This window comes from Pezoporus wallicus, unplaced genomic scaffold (assembly GCF_028554395.1).
Source record: "Pezoporus wallicus isolate ANWC-B61680 ecotype Strahan unplaced genomic scaffold, APGP_CSIRO_Pwel_v1 scaffold_7736, whole genome shotgun sequence".
Classification (NCBI taxonomy): domain Eukaryota; kingdom Metazoa; phylum Chordata; class Aves; order Psittaciformes; family Psittacidae; genus Pezoporus; species Pezoporus wallicus.
In genome coordinates, this window is record NW_026636574.1 from 1,339,864 (window position 1) to 1,352,258 (window position 12,395).

The 12,395-nt window shown below is 41.3% G+C and overlaps 1 protein-coding gene across 3 annotated transcripts; it reads left to right on the forward strand.

Annotated features, from left to right (window-relative positions):
• Positions 1 to 331: 331 nt before the first annotated feature.
• Positions 332 to 12,394, forward strand: LOC130594664 (membrane cofactor protein-like). Of its 3 annotated transcripts, XM_057400715.1 has the most exons (12): positions 332 to 457; positions 1,433 to 1,624; positions 1,828 to 1,924; positions 2,624 to 2,709; positions 3,114 to 3,320; positions 4,161 to 4,343; positions 5,199 to 5,387; positions 5,702 to 5,893; positions 6,238 to 6,264; positions 6,818 to 6,884; positions 8,669 to 8,765; positions 10,468 to 12,394. In XM_057400715.1, the coding sequence occupies exons 1-11, from the start codon at positions 364 to 366 to the stop codon at positions 8,721 to 8,723; spliced, it is 1,389 nt and encodes a 462-aa protein (XP_057256698.1). In that variant the 5' UTR covers positions 332 to 363; the 3' UTR covers positions 8,724 to 8,765; positions 10,468 to 12,394. The 3 variants fall into 3 exon arrangements, with proteins under 3 accessions (XP_057256698.1, XP_057256699.1, XP_057256700.1); XM_057400716.1 differs by lacking the exon at positions 8,669 to 8,765; XM_057400717.1 differs by lacking the exons at positions 6,238 to 6,264; positions 8,669 to 8,765.
• Position 12,395: the final 1 nt, after the last annotated feature.

Here is a 12,395-nt window from a genome sequence, read left to right on the forward strand (position 1 = left end):
CATTATCACGCTGCTCTGCACCACACGCAGTTTGCTTCGCAGAGGCGCCGCCCTGCCCAGGGTCGGTTAATGACCCTTTGCTGGTGCTGGAGCTGCGCCCGCTAACCGCGCTCTGCCTCTCCCCCTCACCGCAGGACGCGGTGCGCTCAAGCCCACACCCGGTTCACCTCCAGGGGAGCCGCCGCCGGGGAACCGCCGCTGTGCACCGGCCTCAGAGGCGGAGCGGCTCCGCCTTAGCTGCCGCCGCCATTGAGGGAAGAGGCGGGGTGGGCAGCACCGCGCCTGCGCCTCAGCCCGCGCTGCGTCTCCGCCGTGGCCCGGCAGAGGCGCGGAGCGGCCGCTGTCGCTGAGGCCGCCGCGGTCATGGGGCCGCCGCGCCGCCTTCCTGCTCGCGGCCCGGGGCTCGCGGTCGGGCTCGTGCTGGCGCTGTCGTGGCTCGGTGGAACGCGGGCGCAGGGTGAGGAACGGGTGCTCGCTGCCCGCCATGGCGGGGGAGTGTTTTGGTGGGGGGGGGGAGCAGAGCTCGTTCTCTCCTCCCCTGGGCCGCCGCGCTGAGAGGGGCCTTCCCGGGGCCCTCAGGGGGGAAGCGGGGGTTGAAGGAGGAAATGGGCTCGGGGGTGGCGGAAGCAGCGAGCTTTCCGGGCGGCTTGGCTGGGCCTTGGGGCGGAAAGGTGAGAGAAAGGTTGTGCTGCACGAGCAGGCTTCGGTGGTAACGGGTGCCGGTTGTGACCCTGAGGCTGAGGTATAAACCGGAGGGAAATCTCTAAACGCAAATACGAAGGGACTGAATGATGGGTATCTTCAGAGAGGTCTCTGTGCGTGTGTGTGTGTGACTGGGCGGATCTGGCATTTGTATGTGGATTTCAAGGTCCTGAATGTGTTTTTCTGTGTCTTTTGGCATGGAGGAGTTTTACGCCTTCATTAACAGCACCTCAGTATGTCCCTGCGTCTGTAGGTCTGTGTGTCTCCCTTTGTCTTAAACTCAGTTCCATCACCTGCTGGGCTTTTGCCTTAAGAAAGGAAATGAGCTACGTGAGTGTGGCTGGCTCCTTTGTTTTCCCTGCAGCTAAATAAACAGGCTTTTTCTGCTGCAGATGGGTATACAGGGAGTTAAGTCATGTGTTTAACTTCAAGATTTAGACAGAGGAAAACATATGAACTGGAAGGAAATGCATTGTCTGGGTGGAATGCTGAACTTGAGAAAACAAAGGAGTGAGTAACCTATACTAGTGTAGAGTTGGTCATTGGTTGCAAGTAAAATATATATTAAAAAGTTGAAACCTAGTTAAATATATAGACAGCTGTGGCTCTTAAGATTGTCACCTCTTAACCGATGAGTCCTTAAACCCAACTAAATTAGCTATTAAGCCTCAACTTATATCTTTTGGTGACAAGACTGTGCGTTAGTTTCCCTTTTCTCTTGCTCTGACAGGCACGTGTGAGCCTCCAGACAGGCTGCAGTATGCAGAACTTGAGGAGAGATTCAGCACAATGAAGAGTTTTCCCGTTGGAAGCTCGGTGTCGTACATCTGCCGTCCGGGATATATGAGAATTGCTGGAAAATCATTAACTCGGACATGTGGTGAAGACTTCCAGTGGTCACCCACAGAGGAGTTCTGTACAGGTAATGTGTGCATGAGCTCGGATGCTGATTCCCTTTGGTGTTTAAGAATTAGAGTTGTTTTTTCGAGTAAGGATTAGGATTCTGTAGTATTTTAAACAAAGCATGAAAAATACTAATGACAGGAAGAGCAGTATATGCCAGAGACTTAGTCTTTGTATATAATTACAGAGATGTAGACTGATTTCTTTTTCTCGCTTCCCTAGAGAGAAAATGTAGGCATCCAGGAGAACTGGGAGATGGCTTTGTTAATGTGACAGATCTTACATTTGGTTCACAAGCTACTTTTTCTTGTAGAGCAGGGTAAGTATTTTGATAGAGTTAATGAGTCCTTTTTCTTTTATTTCTTTTCTTGTTTAGACCAGATTTGAACCAACCCCAGATTTTCTTATGCAGGCTCTATTCCAATTCTGACTTGAAATGTCTCCTGAATTTTACCTGGAGTAAATGCAACTACGGCTAAACTTGATTTGATTCCCTGGTTTTACTTGTTGGCATCAACTAAGGCTTAAGCTTTGTAGTCCGATTCTGAAGACTAGGGTATTACCTCTAATGTCTTCTTTTAATGCTCCTGTGGCAGAGGGAGTAAATACACATGCATTACTCTTCATTATTTTACTGAATAATGGCCCACTTGTCTGTGTATAGTTAAATAACTTAAAAGCACTAGCCTCCTGCAACTTTTTTCCCTCCCTTTCCTTTTAACAGCTTATTTCTTTAGCATTGGTATCTTTAGGGCATTAGTGTTAGATGGTACACATCTAAATATGGTGTGATTTTCATCACTTCCTTTAGTGATGTGTCATTTGCTTCTTTTTCGTTTTCAAAGTTAAGACTGTTAACAAGAAAACAATCAAGTATCTTTCTCATTACAGCAGCAGCTTGGTGTGTTATGTGCCCCTTACCACAGAACAGAATGACAGAAACAAAGTTTCTGGGTGCTTGTTGGAGAAATGAGAGATTTCTTAAGTTTCACCTCTTCAAAAATTTTTACCTGTCTAGATTCCGTTTACGAGGACCTACTGAAATTACCTGTGTAATTAAGAATGAAGGCGTTGACTGGGATAGAGATCTTCCCCTTTGTGAAAGTAAGTGAATTACTAGTGTGCTGAAGTTCATATTCACATGGTGGTAGTTCATTTAAAAACAGCTGTGCTATAAACTTTCCAGTATAAGAAATGATGGTAAAAGAGGACTGATTTTGGTTTTTAGTATTTTGGAACTCTGTGGCGTGTGCCTGAGGCATGACCACTGAAAAATATCAGTGGCTGTGGTAATTAGCTCCTATTAGTTTAAGGTCAGCCTCTTCTTGAAATTGAGACCCCCTATAATACCAAATGACCACTAGTGACTCTCAGTTATAACTGTAGCTTGTCTTAACAATAGTTACCTATCAGATTTTAAATGATGTAATATGAAAATCAAGGCTGTTTCTGAGATGAACAAGGTAACAATGAGATTCTATTGGATACTTTGTGATGTTTATTTCTAGGAATTCCTTGCAAACCTCCTCCAAGTATAGCCAATGGGCACCACACTGAAGCAGCCAGCTATGTTTATCAGACCGCAGTAACCTATACGTGTGACGAGGCACCAAAAGGCACGGATCCCTTCTCGCTGATTGGCTCAGCTACTATTTTCTGCACATATGATACAGACTTAAATGGTGTTTGGAGCGAAGAACCTCCACAATGTAAAGGTTGTTGAGATTTTTATTTTAATATACTTATTTATTATAGGGTAGGTTAAGATGAGCTCTTAGGCAGAAGCTCTTCCCTGTGAGGGTGCTGAGGCGCTGGCACAGGGTGCCCAGAGAAGCTGTGGCTGCCCCATCCCTGGCAGTGCTCAAGGCCAGGTTGGACACAGGGCCTTGGAGCAAGCTGCTCCAGTGGAAGGGGTCCCTGCCTGAGGCAGGGGATTGGAACTGGATAAGCATTATGGTCTCTTCCAACCCAATCCATTCTAGGGTTATAGCTTTTATGTGACTCTAAAACTTCAATACTGTCCCTTCTTTAGCGGGGGAGGATATAACAGACTTCCCTGTAGAAAAGAAGAAACAGATCTCTGGTACTGTATGATACAGTTCCACTGGAAATAGAGCAACTGTACTATGGATGTTGATTGATTATGACACTGAGTATGACTAACTTTAACTTAAAACTTTATATATATGAGCATGCTGTTGGTAGAAGTGACAAGGACAAAGTGAGGGAGTGGAGGGGCCATAAAGCCTGGGTAGCTGAAGAAAAATTGTCTTAAAAGCAAGTATATGGAAGCTAGATTATTGCAAGGAGTATGTCTTTTGGAAGTGGAATGTGATGATACCTATTACTGCAATTTTTGTTCATCTGTGTTCAGTTACAGTGACTCAGTAGCTTAAAACAGGGACCTTCTTCGAGAGTAACTGTCTTACAAGGCCTCTCCAGAGACCTTTAAGGAATTAGATAAGGATGCTCACAACTAGTAGAAGGAAGCTTTATCTGTTGCATAGATACTGTTAACAAATGTTTCAGAGCTGTTTTTCTTTTACTTCTTTCAGTGGTCAAATGCGAAAATCCAAAAGTTGAAAATGGAAAAAAAACAAGTGGATTTGGACCTTCCTATACCTACAGGGACTCTGTCATGTTTGAATGTGATCCAGGCTATGTCATGAATGGATCAGAGGTAATTTTCTGTGGAGAAAATAACACCTGGTCTCCTCCAAAACCAACTTGTAAGAAAAGTAAGCCTTTAAAAAGAATCCAAATTCTCTTGTATGTTGAGAATGTTTTAAATCTGTCTTAACTAAAATATAAAATCATAAGACTTTAGGTGGAGTCAGAAGCTAAAGGAAGTTGACATGGAGCCTTGCCTGTGGGCAAGCATTTTAGGTGTTTGAGTGAAGACTATTCAGATGAGTGAGATTCGAGTTAAATGTGCATAGAAGTTGTGCTGTGGACATGCTGTGATGCTGCTGCATCATAATAGCCTCATGGTGTTTGTTCCAGTGATTTCCTCTGTAAATATAGGAGAAAAAATGTGTTTCTGAATTGTGATAGAAAGACCTAGGAGTATGCACTGTGAGGAAATGTATAGTGTCCTTCTAAAGTAATCGGAATCGTTGTGTCTGTGTTCTCTAGTCTTTGGGAATATTGCAGAGGTCTTTCTATAACCTTTCTCCTGTCTTTTTGTGCTAGAGGGAAAGGGAATGTTGTATAGTACAGTGAGAGATGTTTTCACACGCATAATGAGCTCCCAAGTACGAGAAGCATTTCTGCAAAGAGTATGTTTGGGTGTTCCATAATGAATGAGTCTGATGAGGCACCTGGCAATGATTCTAGAGCTTATAAAGATAATTAACAATCAAATATGAATTTATTAGCTGCCACATCATAAGATCATGCTATCTTAACACCTGTAGTGATGTTTAAGTCTTCAAAAGGAAACATTTATGCTTAGCATTGTAAAATTAAACTATTGAGATCTGCTGATCTGTTTTTCTCATACAAAGGAAAGATGTATTTCTGGAGTGAGTCAGTGAATTATGAATGATTTCAAATTTATTATCACTCAACTTACTTTTAAATCCATGTCTCAGTTACTAGAAGTGTGTGTGGTGCCCCGGAGATCACACATGGAGTAGTGATTCCAGCAAAATCGGTGTATGAAGGAGGAGAGTCTGTTCAGATCAAGTGCAGTGCTCACTGTACTTTCCCTCATGGCGCTGAAGAGATGACAGTAACTTGCCAAGGACAGAATACATGGAGTTCTTTACAAGACTGTGCATGTTAGTAAGGCTCAATTGGTAAAATCAATAGCATGTGTAGACAGGGCTTGTCATTACTGTCGTGCAACTGTTTGTCCTAATGAAGCTCAGACATGTATTTCTCTTCCTGTGGCTGAAGCATGCCCAGCAGCAGAAGTAGCTGCAACCTGTAGGAAGCAGCAGGCCTTTGCATGTAAGATGTCTTAAGGCTTGACTGAGCTTCTGACATTTACACAAATGTAGCAGCTTTTTGACTGCAACTTGAATCTGCTTCATGTACCAGCTCTGTTCTTGACCTTTATTTCCTGTTTCCCCTCCTCTCCTTCTCTTTCCAGGTGGGCCTATAAGTTCTGGTTTGACTCCACATATAAATTATGGTAAAGTAATTGATGGACAAAAAACTTCATATTCTGTGGGGGATATGATAACGATTGAATGTTACACAGGCTACACGTTACATGGGGAAGCTCAAATTCAGTATACTGGAGAAAATCGCTGGGTTCCTGCAGTGCCAACGTGCCAGTTAAGTAAGTACGAACTGTAAGAATTTGCACTGCACTAGAATAAAAATGCATGTAACAGAAGCTTTACTTCATGGGGACATTCTTTTGTATATGGGAGAAATCATTTAATGCAAACTTTCTTCTTTTATTTTGACATAAGGAAAATAGGTTGTGATAAAACCCATTTAAAAATAGGAATATTTTCAGTTAAATGTTATGATACAGACTGTCAACACAATCCTTGCAGCAGGATCGTGTTGACAGAAGTGCTTGATCTTTTTGAGGTGACTTTGTGAATATTTGTATAGTAATGTTTGACTAAGAAGCACATGTGTTCCTCTTGTGATACTGATTCACTCTGTTTCTAGGTGCCTATATTACAGCCATCATTTGTGGTAAGTATCTTATAAAACCTGAACAAGATACACTGTGGGTTGTACTTTTTACCTGGAATTGACATCATGGTCATTGTGGTATCACTGTGACTGCAGTGATACAACATCGTACATGAGGGGGCAACAGATTTCAAAGACAGCCTTCCACAACTTAGTGACTTCCATAAACAACTCAGAGCTTAGGTTTACTGGCAGCGTGCCAGGGAACAGAAGTGCTTAGTCCATCTTCTGTCCTTGCATTTGTGACCCAGATTCGTAAGCCTACCATTTTCTTACAAAGTTGGTGTCAAAAGTAATGTTAGGACATAGTATCTGTTTTAGTGTTACTGAGCTTGGTGGGGTTTTGCCGTCTTGGTGGTCTGTTCTTGAGCTGAACTGTCTTAAAGTCTTGAGTAATGCATTTGTAAAATCAGCCATGCAAATTTGAGGGTGTTTTTGGGAGGGAGGGGTTGTTTAGGGCTGTGTAGGAAGAACTTTTTGAGGTTTTTTTTTTTTTGTGAGCTAGAAAAGATCTTCATTGCTCTAAAGCTTTTCTCTTTAATTCTTCCTAAAGTGATTGTGGCAGTCGTTGTGTTCCTGGCAGCCTTCTGGGCCTATAAGAAGTTCTTTGCACAAAATGGGTGAGTAAGCCTACTTTCTATCATCATTATTATTGCATATTTCTAAATGAACAAAAGCTAATGTGCGTTTCTTGAGCTTTATCTACTCTTTCAAACATCTGATGACTATATGTAAGCTTACCACTGCAGCTGATGGGAAGCTAAAATGCCTAACAATGTATTTGACTTCATTTTTGTATCTGCTGTGTAGATAAGCTGCTGATTAACACTTGCACTAATTTTAGAGAACGAACCCCCACTGTTCTTAAGCTTGTTGTTTGGCATAGGTACGCTTTCTGAGGAATGTACTGTTTGTATCTGCTTTAAAATATATCAGTTGACCTCTTAAAACCAGTGGTAGTATTGGCTTCTGTGGGCTTGTGTTATTCTACTGCTTGGATACCCTCTGGTGTCACTGGGTGTCACAGGCTTTAAGAGCCAGAGTGGCTTACATGAACTGGAAGCCTCAGAAATGGACTAAGGAGCTTCCTCTCTTCTGCATAATATATCCCAATGGTAGCGAAGGGTAACTGGAGAACCATTGTATTTTGTGTTTTGGACCAGAGGCACCTTGAATAAAATAAGATGGGCTTAATTACATAGAAAATGTGAAAGAAACTTGGCCTAAACCAGAGCTCTTACGATGTTTGAACAAGCAAAGAGTCTGGCTTGCTACTAGAACGTTCAGTGTGTGGATCCACTTCAGTTTTTCCTCCTGCAGCAGCAATGATTGCTGTCCCTATGTCAAAGACATGCAAAGTCAACTGTAAAATACTAGATGCAGAAGTACTGTTCCTCTGTTTTTAATGAGACATATAATGCCTTTTGAACTTTATCTTCCAAACAACTGATGGTTGTGTATGCTTTTTCCTGGAGGGGTGGCAGCAGCCTCTTCGTGCATTACTTGTTGCAGTAATGTCTTTTTTTATCTTCTTGAAAAAAGCCTGTTTTGTTAGAAAAGTCATTTGTAACATGCTATACACTGAAAATTCAGAGTGAGTTGGGGGGTACACATAGAATGTTTTGAGAAGCACCTTGTCAAAGCTGACATGCCTTGCAACAAAATCTGGTGGAATTTATCTGGGGTATGTTAAGCAAAGGAAGGGATCCTTTACGTAAAGTAAACCAGAGGGAAATGTTCCTGCAGTTCATATTTGTAATGAGGTACATGGAGTACTTCTTGGGAGAACTCCAGAGCTAGCTTGTATCCAGTGAGGTTTTAGCCTAAGTATCTTTTATGTAGACAGTACGGGATCATTAGAAGGGCCAGAGTGGCTGTGTACCTGTGTGCTGTGAACTAATTTAGCGCTTTTGAGCAATTGCTTTTCACCCGTAATTTGGACAATCTGCACTTTGTGTGGCCCAAATAAGAGTACATGGGAGTTAATTTATTTGGGCACTTTCTGCCTTCATCTGTGGAGAGACTTCTTGGGGTGTAGAAAGGAGGGATCTGAAGCAAAATCATCAAAAGTTAAAGAATGGTCTATTCCTGAAAATTTTACAGCATGAAAAGTCTTACTGTGCCCAGTGCTTTCCTTAAGCTTCCTCGCTGTGAACATCTGACTGTTAAACCTCTTTCTGTCTGAAAGCCGTCATCTAATCTCCTTTTGTGAAGGCCTAGTTCTTCCTCTTCAGTTTTCTGTGTTTGATATAGCTGAGCCTTTGAACTGTTGTGCTTCAGTGCCTCACACTTGCTGGGTTGTTGTCTTCAAATGCCAGCCCAAATCTTTCCTTGCCCTCTCTTTCTTGTGTATTTAATCTGCCAGTTTTATAGGACATTCAGTTTTTCCCCTTCTGCTGTTCAGCTCATATACAGTTGATGAGAGTTGCAAGGAAACATGTATTTTAAAAGCCAGCTGAGATGGAAGAAACTTCACAAATGAATAAGTGAATCTTAAGAAGGTATATATACACTTTCCACTTCATTTGGACTTTTGCAATGAAGCTCAAGTGTCTGTGTTATTATGGCTTACTTAGAATTCCAGGAGAAGTGTGGAATATAGCTCAGTTTCATAGAGGAAAGACTATGCTAACCCTTCATTTGAGGAGAATAGGATATATTGCAGAAAGAATTAGCATTCAGTGTGGTAAATGAGAGCTTCCAGTGATTGCAAAGCACCTATCTGAGGGTTGGGTTGTCTTTGAAGAAGAAAAAATTTTTGTGTCAGATAGAAACTACATACATGCTTAGTAGAATGTTTGCAGCTGTTTCAGTGATATGGATTCCAGTGGTGGGTTACTTTTATTAGCTCAAAGTGTAAATCCCTGTCATTAAAAGACCGTTGGAGGTAGAAGCCACTTTTGCTACATTACAGGGACACTAGAATTATAGTGGTAGTGTGCATCCATTCAGAGAAAACCAAATTATGTGCATCTCAGGATTACTGAGAACTTTCTAGAAGGATAAAAGAAGGTGCAAACAAGGTGGTCTTTTTAAACCTTTTTATGAAAAGATGATTTCTTTCTCAAATTCAAACTTCTGTAGCCTTAAAAGGGATCAAAATCGATTTGCTTGTTTAAGACTGATTTCCTCTCCTATCTTTTAGTGCTTAGTCCAGTAGTCAGATGCACTTGATGATAGTTATGATTACTCCTGCACTTGTGTAGGGTCAAATCACCTCTTCCAAACACCTGACTCTTCAAACCTTGTTGCAACAAAATAAGTTGAAGACAAGACGGCTTCATTTGACTGATCCTTGTCAGTATTTCATTCTCCCTTAACAGTTTGCACTGCAAGTCCTTTTGTAAATTGGTATCTTTGTTTTGTTTTTCTGCATTGCACAAATTCTGAGGAGGTGATGGTTGAAACATTGATGTCTCCTGCTTTAATGCAAAGGTCTTGATTTTATTTACTTCCAAAGAACAAGGGACTTTCACTAGTTTTCATAAGTTTGGGGTTGCATATATGAAAATTAAGCTCAAGGTTTCTTACAAACTGATGTAAGGATTAAGTAATATCATCTTTACCCCTGAAGTAAGAGGTTTCCACTATTAACCCCGAGTTTGCATTATGGTATCTAGAACTCCTTAGTGACTTTGAGTAGCAGTGCAGAGATTTGGAATGTGATTTATTTCTGCAAAGCAAAACGGGAATTATTCAAGAACTTAAACACATATATGGGTGTAATGACAAATTTCAATCCTCAGATGTTTAAGTATTTGTAAACTTGCTGTTAGCAGGCTACAGAATCCAAATTCTCATAACCTAATCCACAGCTTCTGGTTATAAACATATGTACTAAATAACATGCTGTATTTAAAATGAATTGGAAGGGATGCTCTTGATGTTAGGAATCACAAATCAATTAGGGATCCTGTAACTGTTGTGTCAGTTGTTGATAATTCTCAGGCATGGTCTGTTCATTTGAAATGATCCCTTTGGATCAAATGCTGTTCTACTTTGTGGGTTGTTCTGGACAGTCTAGTGGATGAAATGGAGTAAAAATCTCCTCAGTCTAGCAGCTGCTTAGTAAGAGGGCAACTAATGATTTAGTTTCATGACTACCTGTTGATTTGATGATAAAACTAAGGATGTGCTTTCAGAATGAATGTAAAAACTATTTGAATGTAAACCCTCTGATTTGACTTGTTTTTCTGTTTGTAGGAAACGTGACAGCACTCCATGTACTGCCGAATATAAGATCTGTAAAGCATGAATGACCTTTTTGGGGGTGGGAGGGAATTTGCAGTTGAATGTCCCAATCAGGAATGGAAAATGACTGCATTTGCTTAAAGTTCCTGTAGATTAATATCTTGTATCATGTCTTAGACTACTGATTAACTATCATAGATCATTAATAGGGTAAAACAAATATATATATATAGAGAGAGAGATACCTGCTTTTCTTTATGGGCCACTCATACTGTCTTTTCTGTATATGTGAAATGGTCTTGAAGGCCCATACATGTGGCCTGCAAAAGTGTTTGTGTCTGTGGGAGCACTGAATGTATCCCTGTCCCAGTACCAGCTCCTGCTGCCTTCAGTGCTACCTCTTTTCTTACAGAAGACTATCCAGTTCTGCTCACTAAAATCTGAATGTGCTTCTCATTCAGTTTGGCTGTTTGAAGTGCTCTAAAAGATGATGTTCTCTTGTGTTCTGAAATGTTTTATTCTTATTTCCCTGAAGCAGTCAGTGCCATTTAAGGTTATGTCTCTTTGAAACTATCATAGTTTAGCTCTTCTATATGCTACCTCTTTGTTTGCTAAAGTTGGTTTCTGTATATCTAGTTAATTAAAGTGTGCCTTTAAATCAGAGTTTTATGCTTTTCTGTTGCCTTTAAGAAGAAGGCATATATATTTCTGGCTCTTTGATACAGTCCCAGAAAGACTACAGTAGATTAGTTGGAATGGGAAACTGAAGGTTTCTATAGCAAAAGGTATCCCCTGCTTTTGAATTCTTGGCCTGTTGACAGAAGGTGCTTAATTGAAGGAACTGCTGAGAAATCAGTGGTAGCCATGTCCTATTGGGAGTGCACAGTAAGGTCCTTGGGATGCTTGATTTTTATTGAGCCTTGATGCAGTTTTGAAGATCACATTTGCTTTCCAGGATAGGGCACTGGGTGGATCTAGCTTCCTTGCTTTTTTCACTTGAAATAATGTATTCCATGTTCCCAATCTGTGTAAAGACTGTAATGCTAAATTTAGCTCTGTAACACTAGATTTAGCATTAAATATCTGTTGAGAAACAGAAGCCTTTCCCTGTCAGACTCCCTTCTCTTTCCATGTTAAAGGAATACCAACCAGATGAGTTGCAGGAATGAAGGAATGGATGTACTGGCTGTGGTGGTAGATGAGGGCTCTCTTTCGGTAGCTGCTTGCTTCATGAAGTGTTTGAGTCAAGACTGTGACTACAGGAGCTTACAGCACAGTGTTTGCCACGAGTGGAGACTCAGATGTGCGTTGATAGCTGTTACTTTAAATGCATCGCATCCTTCCTCCTCCTAATTCCTTATTAAAACCAAAAGCTTCCTTAGGACAGGGTTTGGCGTTGTGAATCCTGGAGTTTGCTAACAGCATACAGACAGCTTCCAAGAACCAGTTTTCCCAGAAAACCCAAATTGTCTCACTTCAGATGTAGCTTAAAGGCAGCCTTTAAACTCCTCATGTTTTTCTGTGGTAGATTGGCACTGCTCCCCACTGTTGTGAGCAGATTGTTGGAATAACATAGAACTATTTAGGGCTCTCTAGGGCTTTTTGGGACAATCCCAACAGCTGTATTGTTCGAGTTCATAATAGACTCTGGTTACTAAAAAGAGGTTTTGGCTACACAGAATGACTTGCTGCTGTTCATGGTCTAGCTGATACCTAGTTTGACAATGGTTTGTAAACTCTGGGGTAATATACTGGGAACGGAGTGTGTGCTGGTCACGAGTAGCTTTTTATGTATGGCATCCTGGATGTTTTAAAGTATGCTGAAATGCACTTCATGCTCGAGTGAAACAACTGTACCAAATGGCCTTATTTTTTACACCTTTTTTTTTCCAGATGTAAAGACTATTCCAAATAAAAATGTTAAATTATTTAGCAGTAAG